At 40.2% G+C, this 21690-nt stretch overlaps 2 protein-coding genes across 4 annotated transcripts; one reads left to right on the forward strand and one right to left on the reverse strand.

Annotated features, from left to right (window-relative positions):
* Positions 1–1652: 1652 nt before the first annotated feature.
* spx (spexin hormone) lies at positions 1653–4017 on the forward strand. The gene is made up of 6 exons (XM_061252171.1): positions 1653–1729; positions 2125–2205; positions 2301–2358; positions 2913–2975; positions 3193–3279; positions 3811–4017. The coding sequence occupies exons 1-6, from the start codon at positions 1712–1714 to the stop codon at positions 3876–3878; spliced, it is 375 nt and encodes a 124-aa protein (XP_061108155.1). The 5' UTR covers positions 1653–1711; the 3' UTR covers positions 3879–4017.
* A 1590-nt stretch (positions 4018–5607) lies between these two features.
* On the reverse strand, positions 5608–20698 carry gys2 (glycogen synthase 2). Of its 3 annotated transcripts, none has more exons than XM_061252167.1 (17): positions 20575–20698; positions 19075–19225; positions 17009–17190; positions 15204–15395; positions 14857–15042; positions 14348–14492; positions 13964–14081; positions 13443–13563; positions 13133–13239; positions 12900–12959; positions 12496–12574; positions 10907–11020; positions 10151–10277; positions 9554–9649; positions 9180–9343; positions 8463–8543; positions 5608–6583 (listed from the first exon to the last, which is right to left on the reverse strand). In XM_061252167.1, the coding sequence occupies exons 2-17, from the start codon at positions 19193–19195 to the stop codon at positions 6425–6427; spliced, it is 2052 nt and encodes a 683-aa protein (XP_061108151.1). In that variant the 5' UTR covers positions 19196–19225; positions 20575–20698; the 3' UTR covers positions 5608–6424. The 3 variants fall into 3 exon arrangements, with proteins under 3 accessions (XP_061108151.1, XP_061108153.1, XP_061108154.1); XM_061252169.1 differs by having other exon boundaries at positions 19075–19222; positions 20575–20681; XM_061252170.1 differs by lacking the exon at positions 20575–20698 and having other exon boundaries at positions 19088–19198.
* Between the last annotated feature and the right edge of the window lie 992 nt (positions 20699–21690).

A 21690-nucleotide genomic window follows, 5' to 3' on the forward strand; every position in this document is an offset into this window, starting at 1 on the left:
TCCAAAATTTGCCACATTAGTTCTACCTTTAAAATGCAGCGAAGCTTACTGTATTCACGCTTTTGTTTTCTCCCTTGTTGACAATATTACCCACATTAGAATGTCTTGCTTGCTGGAGTTTCACAATCTGTCAATGAATTTTTGTACAGTGCAAGACATTTCTACACAGTCACAATGCTTTAGTTCATACAACACGCAGTAGCGCTTAGGGCACTTTTGGCATTTGATGGAAATCTGTCACGTCTGATGTGTCACTTAGGTGCAAATTGAAGTGTGAAAAACTAATCAGATTTCACCTAGGTCAAAACGGATTCATTAGGTGCCCCCGAGATACAGATTTGAATTGCTGTATGCATTGAAAGACTAAAAACATATGCTTCTTAAATATACAGTATATACTTTATAGCGTTATGGAACGAGAACCCGTGGTATACCGTGGATATTGCTATCCACAGCTAGCGGGGTGGTTAGGCACGACGTTATTACACCGTTACACTCCTAGCTGTGCCAATATCCACGATATACAACGGATAGGTATAGAATATATAAAATATAATATATTTTATATATTCTATACCATCCAAAATCTTAAAGAAAACTATAGAAAGTGCTCTTTAGACATGGGGACAATTATCATGGAATGGTCAGTAAACACTACTGACTACTGAAGTTAACCTTAGCTTTCTATTCAACTTAAAGCAGTGAACTGAAGTTGTAACTTCAGTTACTGCAACAGACTACAGGTGCAACCCTTCACAGTCCTCTCCCATGTAAAGGGAGCCAAATTGGCCTTGTGTGTCTGTACAACAACAGTTTCCACTAATATAATTTCAGTCTCTGACTAATTTCGCCAAAAAGTATATATGATATTTTCCTAAATGAGGTATATAAAATAACAAATCATGTATGTTTTTAAATGCTCCTTTAACACGTGCAACCATTAAAATCTACCGGAATGCAATGTCACCCTTTCAATAAATCTTATTACACCGATGTTACCTTTTCCAATTAGCAATGGCCTTTCAAACCAGCTGGAGGGCCTCTCCACGGCGCGAGCTCTCACACTTTGAGCTTGCAGGAAGTGTCACTCTGCCGAGGCTGCCCAATCAAACACCCAGGCATTCATTGACAGGCTGTCAACGATCCCTTCATTCATAAAAATGGCCGTTCATTATAAAATGCTATGCTCCACTGCACCTGGAGTAAACATATTAATAATGTCCAGTGCAATATTTTCTTCCATAGTAGGCACATAAGAAATAAAAAAGGCCAGAGCGAACATTATTCACCGAACATTATACAGGAGCCCACTGGCTTATCCATAAATTGGCCAGTTTATCCATTATTGCAATTTCTCCAGAGGTGGTTTTCAATTATTTGTACCTATATCCTAAATACATAAATGAGAAGAAATAATAAAGGAGGTAAAGAGTGAGAGGTCGGGGTTATCCGAGGGGGGAGATCAAATCACATTGAAACAAAAGATGGCATACGTGCTATAAAGAACCAACTCACATTCTCAATCGCATTATAACCGATCGAATTAGACAATTCTCACAGGAGAGCAACGCAAGTCTTGTTCACAGGTTCTGACAGGAGTTCCCTCAAGACACCCCCACCTTTGCGATTGTTTATAAAGAGCGAGGAAGAGTGCGTCATAGCCACATAGCATCGCCGTTACATTAAACGCTGACAAACTCTCTTGGAGAAGATGACTGCAAGAATGAAAGTAAGACTCGTTGCTTTTTTGTAGCCATTTTTCATGTTGAAATAGTATGTTAAATCATTAGTTTACAAAGTGCTGTACAAAATAAAAGAGCAAAATAGGTCATGTAAATTTCTGTAATGCTTGCTTTACATCTCGCAAACTTCAGGTTTATTTTTCTGAGTAATATAGAGGGGAACTAACATTGTGCATTTATGTGCATGCCACGGATGTATATTGTTATGACGCTAACATTGATTCCAACAGCATACCAATTATCCAACGTGCGTTTTTACGCACGGGAATAAGTGCAGCATTTTAATGAATATTATAAAAAGATATTGTCATGGGTGAAGCAAATGTTCTTAGCTACATGGACCCAGAACCATGTATAAGAGTCCTTGTTTCTATTTCCTCAGGGTTTGAGAACTTTTACGGCTTATTCCCTTACTCTACTATTCTTGGCAACATTCGTTTCTCAGTCGTGGAGTGCGCCGAAGGTAGCTATGACATTGTTATACTCTTCTTTTATAACTGTTTACTGGTGACTCAGAAGTCCTAACTTCATTCAAACGATCTGTGCTTCTGATTGAAGGATACCTATCATCGGAGAAACTGGACTCCCCAGGCGATGCTGTACTTGAAGGGCGCGCGTAAGTATCCTGAGCCTAGTTGCAGGTGTTTTCTGGGGAGGGCTTTTCAGGTGGCATTTGTTCCGAATTTCATCTTTGACATATACAGTATCTTCAGGTCTATCAGATAATCCTGACGTTTATGGAACATTCGATATTTTAAAGGAATTCGCACGAGCTTGCGCGATTTCACCTTCCACGACCTATACGAATAAGTATAAATATTTAAATACATTATATGTATCCTGCTCTGTCATTTTCACTTATGTAGAAAATATACAGTAGTTGTATTTACCGTTGTGTTTCTTGGAACGCGTCTGTGAAATGTGCTGTATTTTGAAGTCTGAATTATATTGGCATTACTATTTGTACGGCGCATCCAGCCTCTGTGGATTTCCGAAGAGGTATTTAACACATTAGTTTGTGTTTACGAATTATAGGTCTTGAAAAATGCCTTTTGCGTCTCTTGTTAATAACAGGCTTCATTGAAACGACAAATAATGTATTGATTGCTGATTAGAACCATTTAAAATATGTGCCCATTTGGACAACTTTTTTATTTTATTTTATTTTAGAGGGACGTCGTTTTGTGACAGAAGACAGAAAAGAAGGAAACTTGTATGACACCATACATTTAGGTAATGCTCTTCTTTCTGTCCTCTCTGTAAAAGTGGGCTGATCGTTTGGAAATAAACTATAGCAAGGCCATTGAAAAGGTGGGAAAAACTGGTACATTTTCAAAGGAAAATTTCATAATATGAGAATGTGTGTGGTCAGCACTTTGAGTCTTCACTGAATGCTTTATTGGGTTGGCCACCAGTGAACTGCATGCAACATTTTGTCCTACGCTTTCAGAGACACGCAGTCAGAACACAGAACAACGCAGAGTGTCCCAGGCAGCGTCAGTGCTCCTCGACTTTCTCCAACAGGCCAGAGGAGAAGGTGGGACTTCTACAACTGTACATGCTCATTTCAAAACACAGCGTGCTGCAAAAACTGCATGGATTGTTCTCCTATCCTGCTATTCAGTAGCACCAGTTATCACTTGTGGTTGTCCCATAGCTACAATATAATCATGTAGCTCCTCTATTTGAACTTTCTCAGGGCACATATAGTTCCTACTTCAGTACTATATGGACAGTAATTTTCCAACATCTCTACAATGTTTTTTCACCCAACTAATGGCCTCTTAGACTAGATATCCCTTTACCTGTTTTTCAAGTTCACATGTATTAGACAAGTTGCATATTTCTGCTTGTAAATTCATTCATATGCATTGTCCCCGCTGGAACAAATTCTACTCCCAACCCCAATGTATTCTCCTCCCTCCATTATAAATTCATCAACTCAGATTCAAATGTAAAGCTGGAGGGATCAGGATAAGCTGTTTATATGAAGTATGCTTTAAAAACAGCATTGCATGAATGGGTCAGTGTCATAAATCTCATCAAATTTTATTTTCTCTCATTACAGCTGATGAGAATCAAGAACAAGTCTACTTGCAAGATCTGCCTGCTTGGAAAAGAGAATACTTCAAATAATAAATTGATCTGATTGATCGTTATAGTATTTAAATAATGTATTACATTTTTATTTAATTCTGTAATGTAAAAAAAGAATGGATTATGTGGTGTAGCAGTGAATGTTTTGAATGTACTATTAAAACACTTTTGCATTCAATGCAACACATTTTATTGTAAAACAATTGCTAACCAGTTATACTGCCTGGGTGCCTTCAATAGTGTTACAGTTTGCTTCACTATAATGCTGAGATGTTCAATCCTAACAAAGATGCTCACAAAGAAAATGGTAAGCACATAGTTCTAGTGTGGAGGCACATTAATATTACACTCCAGAATTATTTGATACATCTATATGTGCTATGAACCAACAGCAAGAGTGCACTACAGGGACCATAACCATTTCATGTTACATGTTCATTTTAATTACATATCTAATCAGTCCATCATTATTTGATATTTCCTTCCATGAGCTATAGACTGCACATATATGATTTCTGAGTTTGTAGATGCTATTAAGACAGAATAATTGGTTTGGATAAAAAAACAGCATTTATATTGGCTCCCCAGGAATGGAGTTGCTGAGCCCTGACACACCTGTACAGTGATGTGAATGTTGTTTCTAGTTGCAGTGTATTGTTTGAGAGTGCTGAACCAATCTCAGATAACACTAAAAACATTTTCATTGACACTGACCATGGCTGGTAGTGCACAATGTAAGGCAGACTGACTACAATACCACTTAATAATGAAATAATTAGACCTTTATACATTAGCAGTGAGCAGGTGAGGTGGCCTTCCTCTGGTGGTGGGGTGATGAAGTTTAAACTCACCACCACTTCCAGCAGGCCACAGTTCCGTAGATGCCATAAAGTTTACAACTTCCCACAATGTCTTTTACTCCACAACGTCCCCCCCCCCCCCTTAATTACTCTCTCCCTCTCACATAATGTATTGTAATTGGATTGTGATTAAAGAAGTGACCTACCAGGCAAAATAAATTGTTATACTTGATCTGCATGGTTTCTCTTACTGAACACTCTCCATTGTACAGGTAATGCTTGGACACCCCCTTCCAGTTGGTCAAGGCATGTAAACTTACACTTAATCTATCACAGAGTATTGCACCCGTATACCTACATCTTCTCCACTTAACATTTCATTCATATTGAGAACGGGGATAGCTAATATTGGCCTTCTTGGTCCCTGAGGAGCTAAACATCCATATCTAAAGAAGTAGCATCCTTTGCAGCCTCTGAAGTGACTGTAGACATCTAGCCAGCTTGTGAGTCATGCACATAACACATGATGTGACGTGCTGTGGGACCAGCAGGTTATCATCCAATGAGCTGCTGCAGGACAAGAGTCCTTTAGCAATCAAGTCTAAACTGTAATTAACACATCCACCAATATTAGATCTTAAAATCTAAATTATTTTAAATTGTGTCAGGTAAAGGCAACATTGGCTCAGATGGTAAGAGCAGTCGTCTGTAGGTGTGTGAGTGTGTGTATGAGTGGGTAAATGAGAAGCATCAATTGTACAGTGCTTTGGATAAATGGGCTATGAAAATGCCTACCATATCGTGAAACAGAGTCAAAGGTTATATTAACTAAAAGACAGGCACTATTTTGGAGATTCTGAGTCAGTCCATTCCAGAATAAAGAATAAATAAGGCAGAGTGGTACTGCTGTCTTTGTAACTTGGTTATTTATTGGATGATCTAGTCTCTCCACAGAATAGTCCAGAATATTTAACAACATCAACCTCTTTCCAACAGCACCTGAAGGACAAAGACAGATACCTTTGCCCTGCACAGCTAACTTCGCCATTGGGTTAGTGGGGGGCTCACAACATTAATGATATTTCTACAGTTTTGTTATTAAGAAAGTAGCCCTCAGGAAATTCAGTTTTCCAACACTGGATTAAATGTATTAACATCAAAGTAATATTGTTTGTGTTGATAAAGGCATGCTTAAGAACCAAATTGCTCATTGCAGTGTTTCTAGCACCATGGCAAGTGCCGATTGCCTTACTCTGGGAATTGTACAGTTTGTTAATGTGTTGTTTATAGCTGTTTATAAATTCAATTAATTGCTGTTCTATGGTATAACATTGCAGCATCTAAGCATATCAATGTGCATGCACATTTATGGTAAGTGGTATCGATTGTATGGCAATACTCCATTCTAAGTATTTAATAACATTTCTCCTGCAGAAATAAAAAAAAACATTGACCAACATAATCTAAGTCCATTGCCATGGAATTTATCACAGTCTTCTACCATCCAACGGTTAAAGGCAGGAAAATTGAAGGACTAGAACAAGGAGAAAGGCTATGGGTGGAGCCAGGTAGAGTGGTGTAGCATGAGGAGAAGGGCTGTGGGGGGTCACAGCTATAGAGTGAGGGAGGCTATGGAAACCAGAGAGAGCTGTGAGAGGAAGTGAGAGCTTTGGGTTGGGTTGTTGAAAATGGGAGAAAGGTTTGTGTGAAGCTGCCAGTGACCATTAGGATTGCCCCAGTTGCTATTCTCCTTAGGCTGACTGTTCTGGCCATTCAATTATTAATTTAATTGATTTGTTTGATGTTCTGTCGGTCACGCTCTGCCTCCTCATCATCATCATAAGGCTCGTCATCTTCCTCATCGCTGTGGTGAGGGGTGGAGTGCAGAGAGGCAGAGGGAGAGGGAGGCACAGAAAGAGGACGAGGGAAGCGGAAACCTTCCGTCTGTCGGCAGAAAGGAAAAACGTATGTTTAATCCGGACACATACCTATCACAGTTAAACACACATTAGGAAAGAGATTCTTCAATTTGTCGGAGGAAATTTCTATTAAAAAAAAAAGAGAGATGATGTAAATGAAAAAGTGCCAATGAAAGTCAAGGAAGCTAACCAAAGAAAAGTTATCAACCATAGTAGGTTACCAAAGAATTATCATTATAATAAAGAAGAAGCCCCAAACCCCTGGCCAACAGATCCAAAACTCTCATGACATGGATGTACAGTGACTACTCTCTGCAGACGACTTAACGTACATAATTACAGAGGCTACACTGCAAAATGTTCTGTGGACAGATGGCTACCACAGTAAACAACTGTAATGTAATGTACTGGCTCACATGTCTTCCTTGATGACATAACAGCATAAAGGCTGATAGCAGCATACTGAATTCTGGAATAATATCTTATATACTCCAGTTCAAGCAAATGCCTCAATCAACAACAAGACAGTGATCCCAAACATATTGCTAACGCGAAAAAGGGTTTTTCAAAGCCAATAACTTAAAAATTATTCACTGGCAATCGTTCAATCTGAATCCAAATGAACTAGCCAGTGATACAGATGCTGAAGATGGCTGCAGTACAGGCCTGGCAGATATTCCGTACCTGGTGATTTTTATGGGTCACAGATTTCAAGCATTCATTGGAATCAAAACATGTGTGACAACTATTAAACATGATTACTTTCATTTCCATAATATGAATTTGTCCCAAAGTGACCTGATGCCCTGAAATGGAGGACTATATATAAAAACTGTTGTTTCTACCTGGTGAAATCAAAATATATAAACATACCATTTAATAAAAGCTGAGAATCTGCACTTCCATCACATGTGAATTATTTCATTACAAATAAAAAACGGAGGGCAATGTATATATATACAGGAACAAGAGAACCACATGGTTTGGAGTGGTTTATTCCTTCCACATGTTTGTTTGTGTACAGTATCAGTTGATGTGAGAGATGTGTGCTTGTTTTTTTAAGTATACATGTACTTAAGCAGTGAATTCAAACAATGCCCTGTCAGTGTTTGCCAAAATGTTAAACTGTCAATTAAGTGCAGAGAAAAGGAGTCAGACTTGACAGGACTTTATCTAGTCCTGAGGGGCTGTCAATCAAAGACCAAGACAGCTAAAGCTTAGACCTTCACCCCCATTAATATGGCAGGACAGAGTCTAGAGTAGCCATTGCATTCTTTGAACAAAATAAAATATTTATATATAGCAACCATTTCATTCAATTAATGTCCTGAATATTTCTCTGTCCTGTTATCTAGTGCACCTTTAATACATGTAGAAAATCATTCCCTGTGGAGATCTACAACTTTCAATTTAATGTCTATCTGCTACAGAATATGACCAAGGGTATACAGTATATCATCGCTAAACCCTTCTCTGTAGGGTAACATATTGTGCAATAAGTCTATTCTATCAGTGACATATTGACCATCTGTATCAGGGGTAGAAACAAGGCAACCCTGGTCCTGGAGTGCCAGTGATATTTCTGCTTTATGTTCTATCTGAGCTTGATCATAAGAGTTTGATGGATGAACAAATCTAATTATATAGCTACAGGTTTGGATGAAGCCAAAAGCAAGCCCATCTCTGGCACTCTTGGGCCATTTGAAGAGCCCAAGCATTAATTTTCCAAAAAAGGTACGTTTTACAGAGACATCTTTATATTTCAATAAGTTAAAATATATATTATTCCTTTACTTAAGTAAAGTTACAGTCCCCCACCAAAAGTATTGGAACAGCAAGGTAAATTCCTTTGTTTTTGCTATACACGGAAGATGTCAGTGATGATATACTGAGGTCACACTCACAGTTGGAGGTGCGGTTGGGTCCATCTTGAACTTTTCTGGAAAGGCTCTGCTTAAGGCCAGGTGTCGAGCATGTATGTAGAACTGGAACATAACAACACACCACATCACCACATTGACACTCCAATACATTTACTACAGTGGGACAACACAGCACAGATAAACCAGCCAACACAGCAGCTCAACACTGAGACTATAAACCAGTCAACATAGCAGCTCAACACTAAGACTATGAACCAATCAACGCAGCAGTTCAACACTGAGACTATGAACCAGCCAACACAGCAGCTCAACACTGAGACTATAAACCAGTCAACACAGCAGCTCAACACTGAGACTATAAACCAGTCAATATAGTGGGTCAACACTGAAACTATAAACCAGTCAACATAGCAGCTCAACACTGAGACCATAAACCAGGCAACATAGCAGCTCAACACAGAGGCTATAAACCAGTCAACTTAGTGGGTCAACACTGAGACTATGAACCAATCAGCACAGCAGGTCAACACTGAGACTACAAACAAAGCAGCAGGTTAGTCACTAATTGGCATCCAAGACCGTAGAAAGCCCTTAAAAACATACACATGCATTACCAGACAGTTTTACCTGACATGGGATATTAGTGCAATTACTCATTAAGAAAAATACAAGACAAAATACACAGATGGTTTCCAAGTTAAATAAAGTACAACATATTAAATATATTTCACTACTCACTCTTCCCAGATACCTCCAGTCCAGTAGGTCCGAGAGCCTCTCGGTGCGGTTCCGCTGGATGATGCGTTGTCGACGGGACTGCTGGCAGAACCCAAACATGAACTGTGTGAGCTGGTTACAGGACTCATCTGCCGAACGAAATCGCCGGTCCACAATGTAGATCCCTGAGAGAAGAGAAGCAGGACTGCTGGTGGTCCAGAATGTAGAGGCACATAACCAGTGGTACAATGGGGCATGAGGTGCTGGCTAAAATGGAGTCTGAAACACTATGTATGGGGAAAGAGGAGCTCTCAGTAAATGGGGAGTCACTCCATAGTGAGAGTAGGTACGTACTAAGAGTGAGGATCTCAGAGTGAAGGCAAAGTTTTACATACCGTACGCTGTAGGGTCTGAGACATGTTCCTCCATGAAGCAACCAAACCCAGACAAGTTTGTGGTCACACTGGGGATCCCCATCACTGTACACTCACCTGGTGAAAGAATCACCCAATCACACATTCAGGTAAGAAAAGTAATAACCAATAGAGAGACACACGGTAAGCACAATACTATATCACCGTGATGAATGCAGTATGTACTGTGTTTAATGGTTTATTGGTACAACATTGGGGCAACATGGCTCAGGCAGGAAGAGCAGTCGTCTGGCAGTCGGAGGGTTGCCGGTTCGATCCCCCGCCCGGGCTGTGTCAAGTGTCCCTAAGCAAGACACCTAACCCCCAAATGCTCCTGATGAGCTGGTTGGTGCCTTGCATGGCAGCCAATCGCTGTCAGTGTGTGAGTGTGTGTATGAATGGGTGAATGAGAAGTATCAATTGTACAGCGCTTTGGATAAAGGCGCTATATAAATGCCAACCATTTTTCCCATTTTACACATATAATGACAGTGGGCGGAATCTGCATACTTTACACCAGGTTTATGTGTATACGTTATGTGTGAGCATGTAGGATTGACAATAATGCTGTATATTCACCTGGTGTGTAGCCCCAGGGCTCATAGTAAGAAGGGAAAACGCCCAGGTGGCACCCGCGCACAAACTCCTCATAGTCCATAGGGAGCAGAGGACTGGTGGAAGACAGGAATTCTGGATGGAACACTATCTAAGGAGCACAAAGACAGAGCCTAAACACACTGAGGGAACATGTCAGCACAGAGCCTCCAAGCTGAATACCTGAGCCTTCACTCAGAGGTGGCAGCATACATTGAATATGCACAGTACTTCAAAGCTGAAGTACTTTGTGACAATATGATATTCAGCAAAGTTCAGGAACAGTTACACTATTGGTGTACTTATTGCTAAATTCCTATAATATTAATATTGGGATATGAATACCTACTATGTCTGGATGTGAACAATTTCACAACTAATGGAAATAATTGCTATATCTATTAATAAGGCATTATACGAACAACGGATACACACATAGAGTGAAATCATTCACGAACAGGAATGGAGTAGATACAATCAATTAGACACAAGAAAAGCAAATGCAAACAATCTGAGCATTCAGAATAATGACAATAAACATTAAACGAAACACAGAGACAGGAATTCAAGCTGTCTAATCTTCTGTCTCTGCATGGTCAATGGAGTCCACACTAACTTGTGGCACACAATCTACGGACACATCTTCTCACAGCTGTATTGTTCCTGAGAGAGCTTCATTAAGACGGAGTGGATCACATTATTGTGTACTGAAGTTGGATGGATACAGGAGTAGCAGCCTACCTTAACCCTGTCGGTGCGGGCGTTGAAGAGGCCAATGCGCCGTACGTTGGCCAGGATTGGGTCAGTGGTGTCGTCCAGCATGTTGTGAGTGGTCACTGGGGGCAGGCTGTGTCTCTGCCAACAGTACAGTAAAGAAAAGGTCAGAGGTTGAGCAGCGTGTGTGTATCTGTGTGAGTAAAACATCAGATTGCAGTCTGTTAACCTGCTCAGTTATAAGCAACGGGCCTGTAAGAAGTATTGGACATATGCCTGGTACTTGATAAATTCATGTTTTCAGTCTGTAGTTGTATGAAGATGCTGCCTGAAGTCTTGACAGGTCTAAAGGTGATTCTGGGTGTTACTTGAGTACAAAAAGCTAGCCACATTCTTTCTGGCAGGTTGTATCCTTTGGTAAACTTTCAGAAAAAGACATGTTTCATTTGAACAGGTCTCCATTTTGCATCCATGGTTCTTTTTTTCCCCAAATGCTAATATGCTACTTTCTAAACATCAGTTTTATGTAAGGAACAGAAATGGCTAATGTAAGAAAGGTAGCTTTAAAAGTAAGTAAAGGTAAATTGAAAGTAGTTCAAATTATGTTTTCCATGCAACATAAGTTTGGTAATGTTATTTTACAAATCAACAAGCACAGAATATGAATTCTAAAGTTCTGGAAATTGTGATATTTGAGCACTAGATTGAACAGAAACTATAGGTTTAATACATGAATTTGACATATGCTGATGGCAGTGAGAATATTACAAATGTGAAAAAATATATAGTTCTCACAGGTATACTCATACTTTCCCCACATGTTCCATTAACATTTGAATGAGCTTCCCTTTGCACTGCGATGCGATGTAATTTAATGCTGGTAAGGTATAGCCAATAGCAAACATCCCTCAGCGGTCCAGGCCAGTGGAGCTCAAAAAACAGGTTTTATTTCTCTGCCACTGAATGGACAGAAGCGAGAAGTCCATCTGAAAATATGGACTTAGTGTTCCATGACACAAAGCCAATCCTTCCTTACCCTGAGATTCACGTGACTGTGTACCACAGAGCGGAGTTTTAAAATAGAACTCATAATGGCCAAATCTATCAAAGCCCACTCATAAATAATCAATAGCTTTTATATTCCTGTCTCCAAAAGGCAGATGCAGATATAAATCTTAATAAAATTGCTTTTTATCGGCATTTTGCGCACAGATCTCTGTTAATTGTCTGACAGATATATCGCTGGAACATTCTGGAGCATTCACAATCCATTGACCCGGGGTTTCTAACTATGTGTGTGTGTGTGTGTGTGTGTGTGTGTGCTTGTGTGTGTGCATGTGCATGCGTGAGTGCACGTGTGTGTAACTGTGTGTGTTGCGATGGAGGAATGACAGCTAATCAACATCACTCTGGTCTAATGCAGTTCAGATATTTGTACCTTGTGTGCTCATATTTAAAAATGACTCAACAACCTGTGTATGTGAAACATTAATCAAAAACCCTGCAATGATTCCCCTGTCCATCTTGGTCTTTTCCACTATATGTAAACCTGTCCAGAGGAAGGGCTCTCAGGTCCTATCTGTGTGTCGTAAATGGCTCTTTCTCTCCCTCTGTACCTGAGTAGAGTATATGGCTCTCTTCATGATGGTGAAGTCGTCTTTGTCCAGGATCTTATTCATGTCAGGGATTTCCCCTCTGCGGAGAAGGCGGAGGAGAAGGTGTTACTGTTACTGCCTCGGGTCATGCTACAGGAAGTCATCAACACCAGTCTGACGTAATATTGAAACACCCAGCCAACCCATGAAGACCACTCTGGAAATAACAGCACAGTATCATTATCACTTGTCACAGTGACTGGGAATTCACACCACTGACAAGTGGGAAAACAGGCCTGGGTGAAACTGAGGATAAAAGAGGGAGGGGCACAGGTTCTAATCTGGAGTGACCGTCGTGGGATTGTTCATAAAACACATTATCTTAATTACCTAACTCATGCATGACAGAAAGAAAAGAAACATACTTTAACAGGGCGTCGTACAACCTCTTGCCGAACTTCTCCTTAACGGAATGAGCAGTGTCCCTGTTAGGCAAGAATACATGATTTACAGTAATAAGCAGCAGGGTCAGGGTTTGAATAATGCTCTTGGGGCTTGGGCAATAGTTGGTGGGGTTAGTATTGGTATTTGGTTAGTGTCGGTATTTGTGAAAGGTTATTGCTCTGGATTATTGTTGTGAGAAGCACTGGGTCTTTACCAGAGCTGCTTGCGTACAGCCTGCCCCTTCAGAGTCTCCACGTTGAAGTTGTTGGTCTTTGCGGGCATTATAAAGAACACCACCACAGTGACGTCGTTCCTGTGCACCTGTACCACACAGGCACACAGCACGTACACACACACACACACACACAGACACGCACACACACACACACGCATGCATAAAAATAACAAACATTGTTATTCGGCCATGTAGGTCTATTTTATACATTAGGAAAGACACTTAGTGGTCAGTAGCTGGGTTTACTGTTACTGTAAGTGTTAAGAGTGCTCAGATGCACACAGCATACCCTAAGCAAGTAATTGAGCCTGGACAGTGACTCCAAAAAGACGTCTGCCCCCTTGTTGGAGAACTCATACCGGCCAGCAATGAAGAAAAATAGAGTTTTCTCCAAATTGAAGTCCAGATGTCTGCCAGTAAAAAGAGAACTGTTAAAACAATACTAGCAAACTGCTAGTTATTTGCATATGCTTTATAGGATACATGCAATGTAAAAAAGGACATACTCTATTAATTCTTTTGAACATGTTGTAACTTAAGCCAAAGGAGCTACAAATGTCCTCCTATTTAAAATAATACAAAAATAAATGCACTGAATAATTTGTCCAGGGGTACTTAAAAGTGTAGTGCAATATGTGAGTATATTTCAAAATCTATAGATGTATATCAAATGCATTTACATTTTTATCTCAGGGTGTGAGAGCTACTGCTTATTACTAAATCCAGTTTGTTTTTTACTTTTAAATGGACTCAGCAGTGACGAGGTATATCAACATAGAAGCGTTCATTCAGACAGAGGCCGTTCCTCACCCATAAAAGTGTCCTCGGACAAACTCCTGGATTTTGCCTTTGTTTGTGGAGTGCAGATTCTGAAACTCATGCACAGCGGAGAACTTCTTCACGTTCAGACCGTTTGGTGTTACCACGTCTAGAAACAAGAAGCAACTCTGGCATGATGTTACCTTCCATATGCATTCCACAGATAAACATCTGGTTCCATGCGCCAGCTACAAAAAAGTTTAGTGAAAGAACCTGAAGACCCCAGATAACAATGACTAGTTGCTGATGATGAGACAGCATATACTCCCAGGTAATGCACTATGTAGTAGCATTCGGAATAGCAGCTAGTTCCAGGTGTAGAGGAAAGCACAGCAGGTAACAGAAGTAGACAGCAGTGACTGACGGAGCCCACACCTGGCCTCCTGTGCAGCATGTGGTCAGCCTCGATGGCGGTGATCTCAGAGACGGTGGTGAAGACGTGGGAGCAGTGGACAGAGGCTCGCTCCAGACAGTACCGGTGGTAAATCTGCCTTTCCCCAGCCTCGTGATCGATGTTGAACTGAGACACGAAACACAATCACACAACAGCTCAGCAGTCTCAAAACTACAAAAAGTAAGGCCGCAAGGCAAAAATAATGATTACGCTGACGCCCTACAAACTTAAGTACATTGCATCATACACTGGAGAAATACTTAGGCAAAATGATTCTGCAAAATATCTGGTACCTTGTAACTGTTATGCTTTTGACAGTGTTGATTTGACTTTATTAATAGGCAATTAGGTAAGGTACGATAGGCCTGAAATGCGAAGCTATGTGTGGCTACCATTCACCTGAACGAGACCATTCATTCGTTCCTAGCTGTATGAAAGGGAAAAGGCTTAATGTGTTTTATTTGAGTGGGTGAGGGAGGGGAACTCTCACCTTGTCCAGATTATTGTAGAAGTCCACATTCGCAGCACACAGGTACCGGCCCAGCAGGGTGGCGTGTGTGGTAAAGATGGTTGCCATGGGGATCTTCCGCGAACGGCACAGTATGAGCCCCGGTCCCGTCTGCCACTCGTGGAAGTGACCGATGACATGGGGCGCGCCCTGGAGCTGGTCTGTCAGCTGTCATTCAGAGACGTAGCCTACTTTACCGTGCGTGCGATGTACAGTATTCTGCTGCTACTTAAAATCTAGCACTGTTCTAGTGAATGAGACAAATGAAATAATGCATCTGCACCAATGCGCTGTGCATGTAAAACAAGACATCATACTTTCTCACACACCTCTTTGAAGAACCAAGCGTTCAGTGATCCGAAGATAAGGGAATCGTTGGCTTCTCTGTCATGGAATGGAAGTCCGATCCCACAGGTATCCCAGAATTCCGCCTTCCACCTGTCCAAGTTCCAGGCAGCAGAGCCGATATCAAACAGAATGACATAGGGGCTGCCCTCAATCAGCCAGCGGCCAAAGCGCACCTGCAACACAGCAGCACGTCACAAACACACACCTAATATACACACAGTATATGCCTGGTCAGCATACTGTACTTGTAACACACTTACCTCTACAATATGAAACACTTAAAGTGCATACAGCAGAACTCTTTAACTGAAAAGTGCAATTATAACACAGAAAAAACACAGAGCTGCTAAATCCACCCAGTGAACACAATACTCAGCCAATCAAAAAGAAAGCAGAAATGAGATTAAATCAGCGGTATCAGAATGCTCACATTCTGATAAACTTTGTGTTGGTGCATGCATTGACAGTATGTGTACATCTGCATGCATATACTGAAGCTGACAACTACAAAAGCAAAAAAAACTACCCTAGTAGCATACACTGACAACATAAATCCACACTTCAAATCAGTATGCTATATTATTACCATTGGAGGGACTTCTGTCCAACATCATACATTATTTATAATTTTTCTCTCAATTTGGAATGTCCAATCATATTTCAGCTCTCATTACTGTATCCTCCACTGCGCAGACAACACATGCACAATGCCAAGTGCCACTTCTTATTACGTCACTGCTGGCAGGTCAGGCTTGCACAGAGATGAATCTCTGAACACTTCACATGCAGCCTAGCTGGTGGGCTTGCAGTTACCCAACTGACCAGTGGGGGTCACTAGAGAATGATGAGATGCAGAGCCTTCCTATCTGAACCTGATCACAAGCGTTGAATTTGTGTTGCCCTGCCCCAGACAAGCCATCCAGCAAATCCCTGAATACTATTTTATTAGTATATTTCCCTTATATTCATCATACATGCAGCATTAGATTGAATAATTTACATGAATGTAAGTATGACATTTTCACCTGGTATTCAGTATTTTACAACAGAACAGTGAGCACCAGTTTCACACAGTCAAATGTAACCAATGTTATGTGTTGAACTTGTGCCGGATTGAACAGGATTCTAATGAGTAATCCTGGGTGTTAAAGGCTATTTATATCTGACCTTTATTTCTAACAACTTATGGAATAAAGAATAATTAATGTTGTGTCATACCAATACCATGCATATTGAATTATTACAGTATCAGACTATAGTCTATAGTATAGGGCACGTATGTCTGTGATTATAGGTTATTTGTGACAATGGATATTTTGGAGAGAGTTAAACGCTATGGCCATATTAGCATTAGGGTTAAAGAGTTGCAGATTATGGGCAAGGTTTGAGGCTATGGGAAGTTTCAGGATAAGGTAAAGGCTGTGGGTAGAGTTGCAGGCTATGGCCAGGTCAGGGTTAAGGTTATAGTTAAGAATACAGTAAGTATTAGGTGTGGCATGATAAGATTTACTGTATGTTTATGAGCTAGGGAAATATTTAGTGCATGGGTTAAGCCTTGATTTTGGATGACCCAAATGTTTTCACTTTTGGGACCTGCCCAAAATTGTTTTTCATGAATAAAGAAAATACATAAAATGACTACTATGGCCAGAAATGGGGTTTGTGGTTAGGGTTTGGGTTGGGAGTTATGAGCAGGGCTTTGAGGCCATGGGAAAAAACAGGAGCTATGAGTAAGGGTAGAGGCTATGGACAGGGTTAGAGACTACTGGGAGATTTCAGTCAGTACCTGACAGCCATTGTTGTTCAGGGCATCCATGGCCTTCTTTATGGCTGGGTTTGGTGCCTCACACTCCTCCACCTGCATCTTGAAGTTGTGCTCATAGTACGGCCCCACCATGAAGAAGTTCTCCCCCCATTCATCCACAGTCAGTTTTGCCTTTGTCTGGATTACTGTGTAGATTCCTCCAACTGCTCAATACATATGCACACACACATACAGTCTTGTGTGTAAGTATTTGGAGTGACACTTTTTCTGTTGTTTTGGCTCTGTAGCCCAGCACATTGGATTGCAGATAAAACAATGAATATGAGCTTAAATTGCAGACTGTCAATTTTAATTTGAGGGTATGATATCCTAAAGTCACCCCTTTTAGGGGAGTAAAAGTAAGTTGAGTGTTTCTTGGCCGGCTGTGTGTCTTTGCATCGTTAGTTAATGCATAATTGTACAATAACAAACATTCTATAGTTGAATCTAGGTGCAGACTTTGCATTTTGGGAATGCAAATTCTGAGTTTAAGGGAAAATGTCTGATCAATTAAAAGTTAAATAAATATTTAAGAATAAAAGCTCCTTAAACAGATATGTCCTTGTTATACCCCAGTTGCAACAATGTCATGATTGCTGTTTCCTACAGTCAGGGCTTTTACAAACCATTGACTTTTATAGCATTCAGAAGAGTAGCCAGTGCATGAATAATATACAGAAGAATTAAATATCACGAGTGATAATACATTAACGGGATTCTACATGTGATTTAATATCAACAACAAGATTCGGTATGAGCTAATATATTTGTGGGCTAATATTTTGATGTGTGCAATTATGAAGGTAAATGGCCTGTATTTATAAAGCACTTTGATACAAATCGATGGCCCTCATTCACACACACACGGAGATAGGCTGCCATGCAAGGCACCAATCAGCTCATCAGGAGCAATTGGGGGTTGGGTGTCTTGTACAGGGACACTTTGACACACCCAGGGCAGGAAATCGAACCAACAACCTTCCAACTGCCAGGCGACCGCTCTTACCTCCATAACTAATGTCACCATAAAGCGATATATATAGTACATTAATTGAACATTTACATTTCAGCATCTAGCAGACTGCTATCCAGGGTGACTTATACAGATGTCATATATAATTAAGCTCATATATCACCTTTATACAGCTGCATATTTACTGAAGCATATTTACAGAATCAATCCCATAGCCTTCGAGTTACAGGCCTGCACTGTGAGCTGAGGTCACCCCTCCAAAACCACAGCTAACCAGGGAGTACTCTCACAGCATAGCATAACAGTCTGGAAAAGAGCACTGTATCCACACAAAAAATGATCTTCCAGAAATGTCATATTTAACTAGGGATTCATATTTGACTGCTCTGACAAGCGTTTCTCCCTTGTGGCACACAACGCCTCAGCATTTGCACTGGAGGTAAATATTCTGTCTTTGTTTTGAATAATAATGCTCTTCATCACAGAATGGACGGGTGCAATACAATGCTGCTACACTCTCTTGGTTAAAAAAAATGAGATATGTGTAGTAGGGTTGATTTACTTTCACACAGCTATACTATATTTGCATTAAAACTGAGCTGTTCAGTTTTCTACATTCTTGCTGGATAGCACAATGAGTGTAGCATAAGAGGGAATATATCATTTCAAATCACATTTTTTTTAAATATCACCAATTGTTAAGACCAACCTGATCATTTATCAGTGCGATGGAAATGTCTAAACCTAGCCAAGAAAATATTTTATGTATTCCTGTCATTTAGACTGGATGTAATTTCACTATTTAATAGTCATGCCATACATAGCAGCCACATATTAACATGAGTATAGAATCATCACTATGAATAAGTCAAAACATAATAGCTGTACAATCAATGATAGCGCCATGCAATATTTAAGGTTAACACAATTTTCTCAAATGTTAATTGAATGAGGGATTATTAGATATTATTATTGTTATTATTAGAATAATTAGCTGAATTAACACAGTCAGTGACATTGTCACAGGAAGTAACAGTAACAGTCAGTCAGTAACTGATTACTAATGAATTCGCACCTTTATTAGTTACCTCCCAAGCAACCTCAAACAGGAGTAAATCTTCCACAGGTAACTTTTCATCCTCCCAAATTGGCAGGCCACTTAGTGATGTCATCGACAGAGACCTGGACAGTGGCATCTTGGCTTCCGGCTAAAGTGCACGTGCCTACTAACAAACAATTAAACACACAATGTAAAATGATCAGTGTTAAGTTGATTTGATACTGGACATTTTGTTGTAAATGTATATGTATTTATAGTACCACCCCACGAGTCACAACCACGCAAACAAGGGGAGAACATGCACCAGAGAGGATCGGGCTGGGACTAGAACCCAGAGCCTCCTTCTTGCATATGTACTACACACATACAGTACAGTGTGGCACCTTTTTGGCTCCAGATAGTTGGCTCTGTATTCCAGCACATTCAGTTTGAAATAAAGCAATGGCAAAGTGTAGACTGTGAGGGCAAAGTGCAGACTGGGAGAGTTAATTTGAGGGTATGAACATTATAATATACCTAACTAATAAAAGATCATAGTTGATTCTATCTGTTGCTGTTGTCCCTCAACATGAAGACCAAGTAAGTGTCAATGCCAGAAGAAATGGGTCATCATGAGGCAGGAAAATATGAATAACTTGATTAAATAAGCACAAAACATGTGTCAAAGTCAACCGTTCATACATTATTTGAAAGTAACAACCTTGTAGACCACAGAAGACCACTGTAGTGGAGGACCAAAGAATACTTTCAATTGTCAAGAAAACCCCCTTAACTAAAAAACAGTCCAGGATGTAGGCATCGATGTGTCAAAGGCTACAATAAAGAGAAGACTACACCAGCATAACCAAACCATGCAAATAGAACACACCAGCATAACCGCACCATGCAAATCAAGGACAGAGCACCCAGGTTACTACATTAAAAACAGGAGTAGAGTTGTGGAACATGGCTTATGGATAGATGAGATGAGTAATAACCTGTACCGAATGCGACTGCTTACAGCAGCAGCTGGATGAATTCAGAAGTACTGTATACAGAAATGCCTGCTCAGATCCATCAGAATGCATCAAAACTCATTGGATGGCACTTCACCTTACAAAAGGCCAATGACCCCAACGATTCTGCTAAAGGCCAATTCACTCACCCTTCCTGAGTCTAATTGAGCAAGCATTCATTGCATAGCATTGCTGAAGACAAGAATGAATACAAAGCACCCATAATCAAACAAGAACTGAAGATAGCTGAAATACAACTTCATTTCAGATGATGTTCATTTATCCAAATACTTTTGCTCCCCAAAGATGGGAGGGCTATGGTTGAAAATGGCTGTCCTATATCGATCACCTGATATGGGTAAATACCCTGAAATGTATTTGTTGTAAATACCCTCACAGTAAAGCTTGCAGCCTGCACATTAACCTCACATTCATTGTTTCATTTCAAATCCAATGAGTTGCAGAACAGAGCCAAAAAAGTGTGTGTGTGTGTGTGTGCGCGCGCGCGCGCGTATTTTACCTTATCAAAAATCCGGCGCCGACACGAAAATATGACAAGTTTTAATGTATCTGACTTTTCAATAACTTGGTAAGCCTCGCGGTTTTTTCACAGACGTCCAATTGAGGGGACAACTGGCACAAACAAATTACTCCGCCTACTTTAACCAAATCCACTCGCGTTCGCATCCCCCCTATTTCACCCAGACAGCACGATTAAAGTCCACGTTTGCAAACCTGCGCATACACGTTTGTATGCGAAAGACATTATTGCGCTTTCTGTCAATGTCCAGTATTGTATATACTCCACATAAATTATTTTGCCTGTTAAAACACTGAAGCATTTGAATGTCAGGACAGATTCTTATATTTAAATAAACAATTATAATCGATCTACGTAAAACATAAATAAAAAATTAAATAAATAAATAAATAAATAAATAAATAAATAAATAAATAAATAAATAAATAATTGTTAAGATAACCACTGGCTATGTGACCACTTCATTGTTTCTGGTGTGAAATGGCACGAATGAAATAGCGTTAACATCAAGGTAATTCCTCCAGTTAATGATGCATTTGTATGTGGTTATACTTGAATTTGTGGGTGGTGTATTTATAAAGGCAGATGCATTGGGCTATGGATTATGTTGTAAGCGTGTGTACCTAATCTAAATGTAACCCTGCTGTTCATACAAAAACTGAATTAGGTCCACAGAGGGGTTACCGCTTCGACCAATCGCGCACTTTTCTTATGTTTGTTCAAACGGTTTCAAAATGTTGCGGTGGAGGGGGTGCACACTATTGCTTGGTAAAGGTTTTCGAAGATAACGTCTAGTTCGCTTCATGTATCGCCATCTAGTGGATACATTTACTCAACGCACTTTAAAATATAATTTTACAGCGCCCTTTTCTATTATTTTTCCCAGTTTTCTTGTCGGGCTCCTCGAGCAAGAGCTGCAACGTAACAGGAATGGGAATACGTATATCAATACAGCATTAAGAACTGTTTTGATTTTGTACTAAACTTTATTCATTTGAAAAGCAAGGAGGCCGTTACAAGGCAAAAAGAAAAAAACATTCAGAGATACCTCAGCCTTATGAAAAGACGCTGTTTGGAACATCAGTAAGCAGAAAG

Source organism: Conger conger, chromosome 8 (genome assembly GCF_963514075.1).
Source record: "Conger conger chromosome 8, fConCon1.1, whole genome shotgun sequence".
NCBI classification, from domain to species: Eukaryota; Metazoa; Chordata; class Actinopteri; order Anguilliformes; family Congridae; genus Conger; species Conger conger.